The 13,933-nt window shown below is 35.0% G+C and overlaps 1 protein-coding gene across 1 annotated transcript in view; it reads left to right on the top strand.

Moving 5' to 3' along the window:
* The window catches only part of DISC1 (DISC1 scaffold protein), an 88,393-nt gene extending 83,498 nt beyond the window's left edge, over nt 1–4,895 (top strand). The window contains exon 3 of the mRNA XM_051993617.1: nt 4,435–4,895. Coding sequence (XP_051849577.1) covers nt 4,435–4,647 — 213 coding nt within the window. The 3' untranslated portion in view covers nt 4,648–4,895. The remainder of the gene's footprint in view (nt 1–4,434) is intronic.
* Nucleotides 4,896–13,933: the final 9,038 nt, after the last annotated feature.

Below are 13,933 nucleotides of genomic sequence, written 5' to 3'. Positions count from 1 at the left end.
TCCTCTCTTGAAATTCTCTTTTTTCTAGGTCTTGTGATTTTCTTGTTACTAATTATTAATTTACTTAAGCATTTAATATATTTTATCAAGCAATAAGTATTGCTTAGGTATTTGTTAAGTACTGGAACTATGAATATAAGTACAAAGAATTATACAATCTTTACTTTCGAGTACTATATACTCAAAATATAAACTTAAGCTTATGGTTCAATGCAAATAATTTCCCCCCTCACAAATTAGTAGTCCATGTCTTGGAAAATTGGCATTTGGAACTGGTTTGGAGCTTTCACAAAGTAATTCTAATTTTAAAGAGTTTCCTTTGAATGGCAAATATGGATGGTTTAGCATTTCTTGTTTATTTGTTGGAGTATGTTTCTATAACTTGTTCACTTGAAATATTGTCATTCTCTCGGGAGTTCATTAGACTTATAGCTTTAGCTGGTTGCTTAATGGATAGAGCATTTAGCTTAAAGTCAGAAAGATCTGACTTAAATACAGTCAGACACTTATTAACTGTGTGAACCTGGGCACATCACTGAACTGCAGTTTTAGTTTCTTCATCTTTAAAACGGGGAACCTACCTCACAGAGCTGTTGTCAGAATCAAAAGAGAGAATATTTGTAAAGTGTCTAGCACATAATAAGCTCTGTTTAAATGTTATTCCCTGACCCTTCTTTTCTACTCTTTCAAAAATATTTAAATATATTATATATGCATTGAAAAACTATAATGGGCTGCTCTTAGGTGGGGCTGAAGCTGCCTCAGATTCACCACACCCTTGAGCCTTACTTAAGTCTCCATGCCCTGTGGGGATATGGTCATTAATTTGTTCATTATCTTCCTCCTTTATCTCAAGCTTCCTCGTTTGGCTATTCTTAGAGCCTTTTCCTTTTCTTCTATAACTTATATGGTATCTTAAGGCCAACTGTATTATATTGTATAAATAGAATGCCTCTATGGAAATTGAATGAGGACCATTTTCGTTGTAATATGCGGAGAGCTGTTGCCAAATTAATTCCAATTATATGGAGAGATTTGCTCTTCCTCTAAGAACCAAGGGGAGGTGCATTTTAATGTACCAAGAAATTTAGCTGTCTGTTCCCAAGCTATAAGTAGCCCTTGATCATCTATCAGCTTAAGCAGGCTTTCTATAGCGCCACTCTTGGGTGGGGTTGGGGGGATTGGGGTGGGGGATGGAGAATCTTTAGCTAGCATCTGTCCCATTTCAGCCAAAAAAGGTTACTAGTTTAGTCTTTAAGAAAATTAAGTTCCCTGTTTGTCTATTATACTCACCTAAGTTCCTGATCACTGGAGACTTCTTCAGTGAAAGTAGGGTCCTTGGGCCCCTCGTTGGGCGCCAAATGTGATGACCATGTATTTAAAATCAGCCAGAGTCAGGAATTCAGGTTAAGGGAAAATCTTCAATCTTTATTCTCAGTAGAGGTGAAGAAGGATTGTGATAGCAATATGGGCAGCTGTGACAGGAAGCCAGCCAGCAGAGGTGAAGGGGGATTGCAGGTGAAAGGGGGATTGGAGGTGAAGGGGGGGGGGGTCGCGATAGCAATGTGAGCAGCTGTGACAAGATGCCAGCCAGCAGCCTCTCTTTCCGCTTCCCTTTTCATTCCCCTGCCTCCACCCACCAAAATCATCATTTCCTATACAACACATCAGGACTTGCACAGAGAGTGGGCAGGCCATTCTTTCTCCAAGCAAATATATTAATAGAGTATAGTCCAATTACTATTTAGCCTCCCATGCTTGGGACCTCAGTGCATCAATTCAAGCCTCAGCCCATTATAAAAAACTATCTTGGTGATTTGATTATCAATTTGTTCACAATCATTTTTCATAGTTTGGATAAAAATGCTTTTATAATTATTAAGATGATAAATTTCTTTCTCCATTATTTTCAAATAGTTTAATACATTTCTTTTTTCTATTGCACAGGACTACAGTAATCAAATCACTCAAATATTTTCTATTGATGCTATTGCTAAGTGACCAAAATTCTTTCAAGGACAATATCTAGCTACATAAGGACTAAGTAACATTATTATTAAAAAATAAGTTTGGGGATTAGGTATGCAAATTTTAAAAATCTCTGTTGAGTTTTTTTCCCCCTAGCTTCTCATCAAAAGATTATTCTTGACCTTAGAGGTACCTAAAAAGTTACCGGATGCATTGTAAGGATAATTTGAAAAGTTGAGGGTAAATTTGTGATTTAAAAAAGTTTTAAATCATATGCCTTGGCCAATAGAAACAAAGCACATGGCTTGGCCCTTAGAAATATTTCTACTTCATCAGTCAAATTTTTCAAACTTTCTTCTCCCTTCAAACCTTTGTATATTGCTTGCTCCTGCTACCTATCAGCAGAAGATCTTACCTCATATGTTATTGAGAAGATACAGGTTATTCATCAAAAAATATTTTTCACTACTCTATCAACTCCTTGGTGTTATCCCCAACTCTTTCCTTCTTTATTTCTGCCTTTGATGAGGAAGTGGTCCTCCTCACAAAAAGTCAACCATCCTACTTGTACCCTTCACCCTATCCTCTACCCCTTTCCTAAATGTCCACCTCTCATTATTTATTGACTCCTTGTTGGCTATCTGCAAATATACCCAGATCTCCCTATCTTAAAAAATCCTTATTATACTCTTCTATCCATTGAAACTATTTTTCTACATTTCTCCTCCATTTTGTAGTGAAGTTCTTAGAAAATTCTGTCAACTTACATTGTTTCAATTGATTCTCTTCTTCCTCAGTTCTCAACCCTTATAAACTTTATTACATCTTTGACACTGAACTGAAATTATTTCTTATTACCAATGATCTTTGAAATGGCAAATATGATGTACTTTTCTCAATCTTCATCCTTTTTTTTTAACTTCTCTGAGCTGATGACTGATGACTAGCCTTTCCTTTTATGTATTTTCTTTTCTTTGCATTTGTGATACTATTCTCTCTTATTCTTCCTACTTCCTATCAGACTGCTCCTCAATCTCATTTGCTAACTATTGTCCTCTCTTACTTTCTCTAATTACCTCAAGGTTCCTTTCTCTCTTTCTTAGTGACCTCCTCTGCTCCCATGGATTAAATTATCATCTCTCTGCAGGTGACTTGTACATTTATAGATCCAGCTCTAAATTCCTTCCTGAATTCCAGCCCTACCACATTAGCTGGACCTTTTGAACTGGAAGAGCTAGAAATATCTCAAACTCATTATATGCAAAGAGAAACTGTCTTTCCTCTAAAACCCATCCCTCTTCCAAATTTTCCTATTTCTCACATGGTTGCTATGTCATCCTATTTATTTGCATGTATTTATTTGCATGATCTTGGAGTCATCTACAACTTCTCACTCTTATTCTTGTACCACATATCTAATGAAATGACAAGTCTTATCAACTTCCACTATACTACTTCTACAAAATATGTGTCAAGTTAATTCCTACTTTTCACTCACACAATTACTATTCTGGATCAGGCTTTCCTCACCTCTCAACTAGAGCCACATCTATAATAGCTTTTTAACTATTCTTCCTGCCTCATGTCTCTTCCTTACTTCTCCTTTCAGTGCATTCTCCATGGAGTTTCTTAAAGCATAGGTCTGACCATGTCATTAAATGAAAAAGGAGATAAAAACACAAAGCATTTCTATATGCCATAACCATCAATCCACATAAAGAGTTATGAGGAGAAATGCCCCTTCTGGAAATGATAAATTATGTCAATTATTTGGACATTAACTTATTGAGACATATAAGATACCTATACAAAGCCAACTTCAAAATTTGACAGAAATCAAAGAACTGAACAAATGAAGGAATATACCCTGTTTGGGTTAGGTCAAGAATATTTATTTTAAAATATCAAAACTTCACAAACTAATTTAAAGACAATATAATACTAATCAAAATACTAATTGGTTTCTTCAATGAATTAGACAAAAATCTTGAAATTAATATGGAAAAATACCTGGAAAAGAATATTAAATCTATGAAAAAGAATTAGAATTTAAGACTAGATGATCTCTAAATTACTATTTAGCCCTGATATTCTTTAAATTTGTTAATCTAGTATCTTTCCTCTGGTGATGATCTTCAATTTCTCCTGTGTATAGCTTATTTATATATAATTGTTTACATGTAGGGGGAAAAAGACTGTGCATTTTTTGAAAGCAAGGATTTTCTTTTACCTGATATTAAATTTTCAACACTTATCTTAGCACATGGTGTGGTGCCTGGCACATAGTAGGCCCTCAGTAAATGTTTATTGATAGACTAAGTGAATATAACATCAAGATGAAGTATAAAAATTGATTCTATTGGAAAGTGTCCCATAATATGCCAGACAGTGAAACATTTTCAGTAGGTACTTCCCCCAGTGCAATAAATAATGAATAAGTGACCTTTTTCTTTTTTCTTTTGACAGGAATCTTACATTATGTCTCTAGAACTGAAAGAAAAATGTGAAGCGATAAGTGAAAAGTTATTGTATTTGGAAGATCAACTTCATGCTGCAATCTATAGCCATGATGAAGGTCTTGTTCATATCCTTTTAATCATGTATAGATTTAACACCTGCCAAGTTCTAACTCCAGATTTAAAAAAAAGAAAACAACAAAAAATGAATCATGATCAATGAGTAATACAGGAGTTGGAAACAAATAGATTTTTCTATTATTTTCTATGGGAGATACCTCTAAAATCTTGAAAATCAATCACAAATCCATCACAGCAGACAAAATAAGTTCCCTCTTGTTCCAGGTAAGGAAATAATAGGAATTTGGAATTGTAGATTCTTCAGGAACTCAGAGGTCATTCTATCCAATCCATATCTGAGCTAGAATCTCATCTGTTTGTCATCACTGATATGTTTCCATGTATCTATTACTTGTACATCCACTGCTTGGTAACTTATTTCCTCTCCTTTTCTCACCAACAAAACAGTAAGCCATTTTGGCAAAATTCTAATTATTAGGACATTTTTTTCCTTAGTTTGAAGCAAAATCTGTTTCTCAACAATTGAAAGTCAATGGGAATGAATGGGAAAGTACTCCATGTAGGCCAAAAATCTAAATGTACGTGAATAGATGGGGAGAGTACAACTACTTTTTGTCTGTGAAAAATACTTGGGGATCATAATGGATTCCAAGTAATATGAATTAACAGTATAACAGGACAGCTCACTGTTTCTCAACCTCCCCCCCAAAAAGTTGTTATGACTTTTTTAGGCTATATAATAGATAGAAAATGTCCAAATTGAAAGAGTTTGTGGTTCCCTAAACTTTGTTTTTGTTCAGATTGCAGCTAGAATAATATGTTTAGTTGGGGGTACCATATTCTAGGCAGGGAATTGACAAGCTGAAGGGCCTAAAGAAAGGCAACCAGGATAATGGGGGGAATTTAAAATTATGCTGTACAAGGATCAGTTGAAAGAATTAGAGATGTTTAGCCTGAAGAACAGAAGGTTTGGTAGAGTAGGTGAGAAGAGAGAGCGTGGGAGCTCTCACTAAGTATTTGAAGGGCTATCATATGGAAGAGCTCATCATCATAATGAAAACAATATTACATAGTATTTTAAGGATTACAAAGTACTTTATGTATGTTAAATGTTGATCATTTTATCCTCACAACAATTGTGAGAGATAAGTAAAATATTATATCCATAATATTTTATGGATAAAGGGAACTGAGGTTAAGGTGGTTAGGTGACTTGTTCAAGTTCACACAGCTAATAAATATCTGACACTGAATTTGAATTAAGTTGTTCCTGATTCCAAATCCATTTCTGTCCAGTGAGCCACCAGTTTTATATTAAATTTATTCTTCTTGATTTTAGTTGGAAATGAAATTAAAACTAATGGGAGAAGAAACAGAAAGATAAGTTTTGGTTTGATATAAGAAAAACCCTTAAAATGATTGGATCTGTCCTACTGTGAAATGGAGTACCCCAGGAGTTGGTATATTGTTCCTCACTGAAGATTTTCAAATGAAGGCTGGCTGAGTACTTATCAGACATGCTGATCAAAAGAGATCTTCTGGTTCAGATATAAATTGAATAAATGGACCCTGAGGTCTCTTCCAATTCTGAGATTCTGTGATATTGGTCTTTTACTCTTTTGTACCTCATGTTTTTGTGTCAATTCTGCAACAAGAATTAGATGTAGAATATAACCTCATAGAAAGCAGGGACTGTCCACTTTGTTTCATATTTGTATCCCCAATTGTTAACACATAATAGGTGCTTAAAAATGCTTATTAAGTAATGGAGGGGAAATACAAATATTTTCTTTTATACTCTTTGGTTTAATATGTAGCATTCTCAATTCCTTCTTGGAATACTATAAAAATCCTTTGAGAATTTTCTTTGTCATCCTCATCATCATCATCACTAGCATACAAAGTCTACAAAGCATTTGATGCATATTAATTGATTTTCACAATTCTGTGCTATTATTATCATCCCTATTTTACAAATGGGAAAATGAAGGCTTAGAGATGTTAAGTGACTTGCTCACATAGCTAATAAGTATATGAGGAAGGATTCAAACTCACATCTTTGTGTTTCCAAGTCCAACCCTTGACTGACTGTATCACCTTGACACTGCCTTTGTGTCTCCCACTGACAGATATTGGAGGTTGAATCATTTCTTAGGATTAATGTTTTACTCTTGCTTCATCCTTTAACTTAAAAAAATGTGAAGCTATGAGATGAAGGATGGTTGAAAATAAATTAGTTATTACCAAATAATGAACATCAAAGAGCCAAAAGAAGAGAGGATACCTTTTATTATTGTTAATGCTTTTTTTGCATACCAAATTGAAAACTATATTGAGCTCATTTTGATGTCACCTTTGCAGTTGAATTGTTAAATCGTCCTTGCCTCCAACTTTAATAATAGTAATTAAGGCAATTAAAAATATTAAAATCACAATGATAATATTAAAAGACTGAAAATCATTCCTACCCATTCTTAAGTGAGCATGCATCTGACAGTATCATAATGTGTGCTCCAAATTGTTGTGTTTTTTTTTTTTTTTTTGGTCCATCTTATATTGTTATATTCTGGTCACTCAAGGATGGACAGTAGTAGGACCTTGCTGCCAATCAGTAGAGTTCTATCTTGATAGTCAGGTGGGAGGCTTTTGTCTAAAAAACTCTCTTCTAAGCAAAAATGAACACCTATAACATTTGTTTTTATCCCATTGGCTCCTATTAGAACAGCTCCTTTCTTAGAGATAGAGGATTGAATGCAGTCATCAAGAAAATGATATATCCCTTAGTCTGAATCTGTGACAGATATTATCATTCTCATCTCCATTGCTGATATGCCTTTTTAGGTACAGTCTGTTCTGGGCTCTGGAGTAATCCAGGCCATGCTGAAAAATAAGCAGTAAAGCAAGACTTTCACATTGATACTACAGGAATGCAGCCTTGCCATATAAGCTCCTAACTCCCTCTTTCAAAGGGTAAGAAATCAGGGTCAGAGAGAACAAATAGAGAATTTCTGGGAACACAAAAGATCATCCGACTGCTGCAGATAGACCATGACAGTGCTCCACAGGCCCTTATCTGGCTCTTTACTCTATCCATTCTCCCACCAATTGTGTGCAGTGACTATGATCACAGTTCAGCTGTTGGGATGTCATTATATCAGTGCTGTTCTGCAGTCTTGATCCCACCTAATACTCTCACCTGTCAAACCCAGATGTAAGCAGAGCCTTTGGAGTTCATCTGGGGTACACAGATCCAGTAGAGTTCTGACTCCCACACCTGTTTTTAACAACAGAAAAAAAAAAGCTCATGAGCAGGTGTTTCTCTTTCCAGAACACAATCCCTGACTGCTCTGAGAAAGAATGGATTTTTCACACCTTATCATTTTATCTCCAGAAATTATTCCTATGAGCTGAAATTTGATCCAATATAATATGTAAGAGCTTTGTGATGTTGAAAATGTAGAAAGATTTTCTTTGAATGTAACACAGAATTAGAGGCCTCCTGCACATGATGTATTAGTGACAAGATTTACCTTTCCACTGGTATCTCTGTGACCCATTAGCAATTGCTGGTAGAAGACTGAAGATTACAATATAGTTTACTATATGATTGGGCCAGCCAAACATGTCTCATAAATGATAAATGACCATACTATTAAGCATAGTCAGTATAATTCAAATGCTACTGAGTTTTCCAGGAATCAGTTCAAGCTTAGAATTAAAATTTTTCTTTTCAAACTTTATCTAAGAATTTTTTGCTAATTTTCTTGCATATTACATATAAATTGGTGGTAGATTTATAGTAAAGAAATAAAGTATGATTTGTTCAAATTGGAAAGAAAAACCATGTTGGCCTCTTAATTATTGGACTATTGACATTGGTCTATGTTAATAGGAAAAACAATCTTCTATTCACACATTCTTCTCTTTCCCATTCCCTACCCCCAACCCCAATAGATATTTAAATCTAAGCCACATTCCTAGGTCATTCAAAAATAATATTCAGCTGTGTTTTTTTTTTTTAATTTTTCAATAGTATTTTATTTTCCAAGTACATTTAGATAGTTTTCAACACTTGCTTTTGTAAGACGTTTCTATTTCAATTTTTTCTCCCTCCTTCCCTTACCTCTGCACTGCTCAAGATAGCAAGTGATATGAAAGACAGCAAGTAATCTGAAATAGGTTAAATATGTGCAATTCCTTTTTTTTTTTTTTTTTTTGGCTGAGGTAATTGGGGTTAAGTGACTTGCCCAGCATCACACAGCAGGAATTGTTGTCTAAGGTCAGATTTGAACTTGGGTTTTCCTGTCTTCAGGCTGGTGCTCTATCCACTGTGCTACCTAGTTGCCCCATGTGCAATTCTTTTAAACAAAATTCCATATTTGTCATGTTGTACATGGACATGGAAATAGGAAAAACATGAGAAAGAAAAATCCAAACAAACAAACAAAAAAGTGAAAATACTATATACTTCAATCTCTATTAAGTCTCCATAGTTCTCTCTCTGGATGCAGATGGCATTTTCCATCCTGAGTCTACTAGAACTGCCTTAAATCAGCACACTGTTGAGAAGAAGCAAATCTATCACAGTTAATCATCACATAATCTTGTTGTTACTGTGTACAATGTTCTCTTGATTATCATTTTTCTTAGTGTGAAAAGTGTTCAGGAAAGGCAAGAAAATGTATTGACCATTAGAATGAATGCCTCAGGCACAATTTTCCTGAGTCACCTAATCATACTAGCTCATTCAACTTAGCAATTGGGTGTAAAAGGCTCCAGGAGCCTCTATTTCAGAGCCCTCTTCTGATATTTACTGTGTGGCTTTTGGCTTTTCTTTTTATTTTACCTCCTTAGGCTTCAGTTTTTTCATCTCTAATATAAGGATAGTATTACTTAAACTCATAGAGTTGTTGATTGCAATATGAGGAAATTATCAAGCCTTTATGAGCCTACAAATATAAAATAGTGCTAGAAGTATCAGCAATTATATGGAAGAATTTGGAGTTGGGAAAATCTGATTTGGAATCCTGCTTTACTCAGTTAGTTATGAACATTATCACCCTTGTGCGAATAACCTATATTTGCATCTTTTTCACATCTGTAAAATGGGGATACTCATAGCACCCACCTCCTAGGGTTGTTGAGTAGCAAGTAAAATAATATGTATAAAATACTTTACATACCATAAATAAGTGTGTGTGTGTGTGTGTGTGTGTGTGTGTGTGTGTTTGCTATTATTATCTGAAATACTTTGAAAGCTGCCAGCCTCTCAAAGATCAGCAATTTTGAGGATAGAAGGATCTTTGCATAGATGGGTAATTGCTTTAGTATTGATTCTTATCTTTCCAGGTGACCTTACCTTAATCACCCACATTTGTTTGAGGTATTTTTGCTGAAATTTTAAAAATTTTGTTTTTGATTGTAATATTGCCTGTTATTTTTTCTTAAATTGGGTAGTATGGGGGTAATATTTTTCTAGGAAGCTATTTTGTCTATCTCTTCAATATTTTAAAAAATACATTTCACTCAAGACTTTGCCTTTTAAGAGTTAAAAAGATTTTAAGCCAACAATGGTAAAAAGGCCTTAGATTAATCAAAGTCATTCATCTTCAAAGCCACAGCTCAATATTGAAGACAAGCTTGATAAGGGAGTACCACATTTCCTTCTTCCATTTTAACCACAATCCATTGACCATGTATCTTAAGCAGAACAGTATATTTTCATCATTTCAATCAGAGATGGTTTCCCCTCTGCCCAAGGTAATTATGAGGCCAGACCTTCTGCACTTGACTATTTCTTGTAGAGTTACTTATGGAGCATTGAATGAAGCACTGAGCAGCAAGGTGCCTAGGACAAAGGGAAAGAAAGGAATGAAAATAAAGGTATTAGAAGGAAGAGAATGTTGCATTTGAAATCAAGTACTTGGGTTCAAATCCTGTTCCTGTCAACTTGCTTAAAATATGATTTTATTTTGCTAATTTCTCTGAGTTTCAGTTTCCTCCTATATAAAATAAGGAGATTGAGCTGGAAGCCTTCTGTGATCTGATTTATTTTATTTCTAGGTGGCTTGATTGGTCCTTTGGTTTAATCTTTCACTTTATATATGAAGAAACTGAGAGGCAGATATGTTGATGACTTGTCCAAGGTCACATATTTGTCAACTGGAAAAGTCAAGATTTGAAGTCAGATTGTCAGATTTTAAATTGAGTGCTCTTTCTACCATGCAGTCCTAATCCTATGATTCTTTAGCTCTCTGCAAATAAGGGATCATAAAAGTAATGCAAAGCCTAATTTATGGGCAGCTGACTTTGCCAATAGTGGGAACAATTAGAGCAAGAGGAAGAGAATGACGAAAAGGAGGAGGATAAAGGGGAGAAGCAAAAGGAGAAAGAGAGGGGGGTGGAGAAGGAACAGAGGAGGAAGAGAAGAACAGAGGAGAAAGAGAATCAGGAGGAGGAAGAAGAGGAGAAGGAAAAGAATAAAAAAGAAGGAAGAGAAAGAGGATAAGAAGTAGGAGGAGGAAAAAGAGGAGAAAAAGGAGGAAGGAGGAGAAGGAAGGAGAGGGAGTGGGATAGGGAGAAGAGGATAAGAGAAGACTCAGAAAAGAATGGTATCCCAAAAACCTTGAGAGAAGATCATTTATCAAGAAGAGGGTGATTTTTAGGAGCAAGTAGGTGGCTCAATGGCTAGAGCACCAGCCTTAGAGTCAGGAGAACTTGAGTCCAAATGTCACATCAAACACTTGACTAGCTATATGACTCTGAACAAGCTGCTTAATCTAAATTGCCTCCAAAAAAAGAGGGTGATTTTCCATGTCATGGGCTTCAGAGAGAATGAGGACTGGCCAGGAAGAGCCAGATTTGAAGTCAGATGACCCTGAGTTCAAATGCTTATGTGCCATTTAATTGCTGTGTAACCTTAGCCAAGTAATTTTATATCTTTTGGCCTTGGTTTTTTTATTTGTAAAATGTGAGGATTACATTAGATGACCTTTGAGATCCCTTTCATCTTGATTTAAATCATAATAACAATACTCATTTATATAGCTCTTTATAGTTTGCAATTATAGTTATAATTATTTCATTTTATCTTCACAACTAACCTGAGAGGGTATTGTTAAAAATACCCATTTTATAGATTATTATACTGAAGCAGACAGAAGTTAAGTGACTTGTTGGTAACTATCTAAAACCTAGATTTGAACTCAGATCATTCTTACCTCAGGTCATGCACTCTTTTATAGTGTTCCTCATATCAGCTTGGATTCCAGCTGCCATTAAGGATACAGAAAACCATTTTTAGGACTCATATTTATGAGATCTTTTTAAAAAAAAATTCCTCTTCCAAGTGAAATTAATGTATGACCTTTTCCAACACAGGCAGGATGAACAAGCAAGGTGTATTTGTCCATGCTCTTTATAAGCTTGCATTTTAGTAAGTCCTAAGTCAAAGATTCCCAGTTTTGTGAAATGTCTTAATGTACAGTATTTTTTTTAACATTGAGTTTTAACATCCAAATTCACCCTCTTAAAATTATGAATTTGGGCTTCAGTCCTTTTCTGGAAAATCACGTTAGCACATAGGGATAAGTGATAGGGACTAAATTTGTGATTTCCTTGGAATAAAGAACTTTGCCTTAAAGAAACTCTCTACCAACATGGGTTGGCACTTTCTCTGCAATTTATAATCTTAATAAACTTTGTAGAGGCATTGAGAGGTCATGATATGTCCAGGATCATATCTCCATTTACATGTAAATACATAAATATCTACAAATTAATATTTGTATCTTGCCCATGGAGCTGCTAGAAACTTTGAAGCTTATTCAAAATAATCAGGATTGTTGACCATTATTACATATAAGCAATATAAACATATCTCTGTCTCTTATTATTACCTAAATAGGAATTAGTTCTCTGGCCTTTCTCAAAGACAAATTATCAGTCTTAATAATGTCTCACAAGTACTTTCTAATGTGTTGCTCTGTGTTGTTTACTGTATCACAAGATCCTGAAACTTCACAGTTGCAGCTAATCTGTCTTTTTCAAAGTTTGTGGATTCGATTGCTCTGCAATGGTCCTTAAATGCTTTTCTGAGTTTGGGTAGGGCTCATTAGCTTAACAGACAGATGCATCTATTTGCAGATGGGCTAGTTTGCCAGATGAAAGAATATTTATTTTTAAAATTTCAGTGAAAAACTGTTTATGGTAAATTTCTCTCTTCCCAGGGAATTTTGTTAACACCTGTTGAGATTCCTGGAAATGCCCCAGGGATACTGCAAAACCAGGGTTGGGAATCTGGGCCTGAGTGCTGAATAGTCAGCAAAAATTCATTTTAACCCAGACCATTCTCTGAAGTTCAGGCTTTTGTTCTGTGTCACTGAGATGGAGTAAATACACACAGGAGGCATTTTTGAATTCTTCCAATGGGGCATTTGTATTCAAGGGGGATATGGTGCCCCTAAGATGGAAAGGCATATTTCCATGACTTTATAGAGGTTTCTTAGAGAAAACAAAAGCTCTTATTTCAAATTAAAACTTAGCTGGAAATTCCAAAAAGCTGCCAAACCCTTCAAGTCAAATTCTGGATTTGTCTCCTTTTTTCTTTTAGATCAAGAGTTTAGAATTGTGAGTTTGCTTGGGAAAAAAAAAATGACTGGTCTTATAAAAAAAAAAAAAGATTGAAGGATTGCTTGGGGATTATTACTTTTCTTTTGATTTCATTAAGCAATTTTATCTAAACCACAGTGCATTGTGGTTTTGATTCATTAAAAATGCATAGTAGGAGATTTAAGTACTTAATGTCATTGTTTTTCATTTTCTATGGTGAGAGTACCTGAAAAGTTCTCTAATCAGCAGGATCTTTGATCTCCTCTTTCTAGGGAAGTCCTAGTTTAGGAGTTCTCCATACTGACACAAATTATAATTGGTCTATGATTTGGTCAGTTATAGGTTCACAGACATAGGGCAATAAAGGAATTACTTTATAGATAAAAATATGAAGCACAAGCTCACACACATGAATTAAGTCAGGAATGGGATTTAAATCCAGAATGTCTGACTCTAGAGCTAGTACACTTTCCAAAGGTATCAGTAATCTGCTAGAGGCATATTGATGTTAAATATCTTGTCCAGTATAATGTCAGAAGTAGGTGTCAGGATGGGAAGCACTTTTTATCTTCTTTATACCAAACCCAGCATTATATCTATTATATTTCATCATTTTTTATCACCAGTGCTTGATAAAAACTGCCTGTGATTTCAATAATAGTAGGGGCAAGTGATTGTTGTAGAGATTAGACATTTATCCTCACAGGACCATGTGGCTTTCTCATTTAATGATGAGATTCCTAAACATACCTGGTCAAAACCTCGAATCTTTGATTCTTCTTTCTTTGTCTATTAGCTACTATGTTCTATTGATTCTA

Source organism: Antechinus flavipes, chromosome 4 (assembly GCF_016432865.1).
Source record: "Antechinus flavipes isolate AdamAnt ecotype Samford, QLD, Australia chromosome 4, AdamAnt_v2, whole genome shotgun sequence".
Classification (NCBI taxonomy): Eukaryota; Metazoa; Chordata; class Mammalia; order Dasyuromorphia; family Dasyuridae; genus Antechinus; species Antechinus flavipes.
The sequence above is the reverse complement of the archived record's forward strand: the minus strand, read 5'-3'. Positions and strand labels throughout refer to the sequence as shown.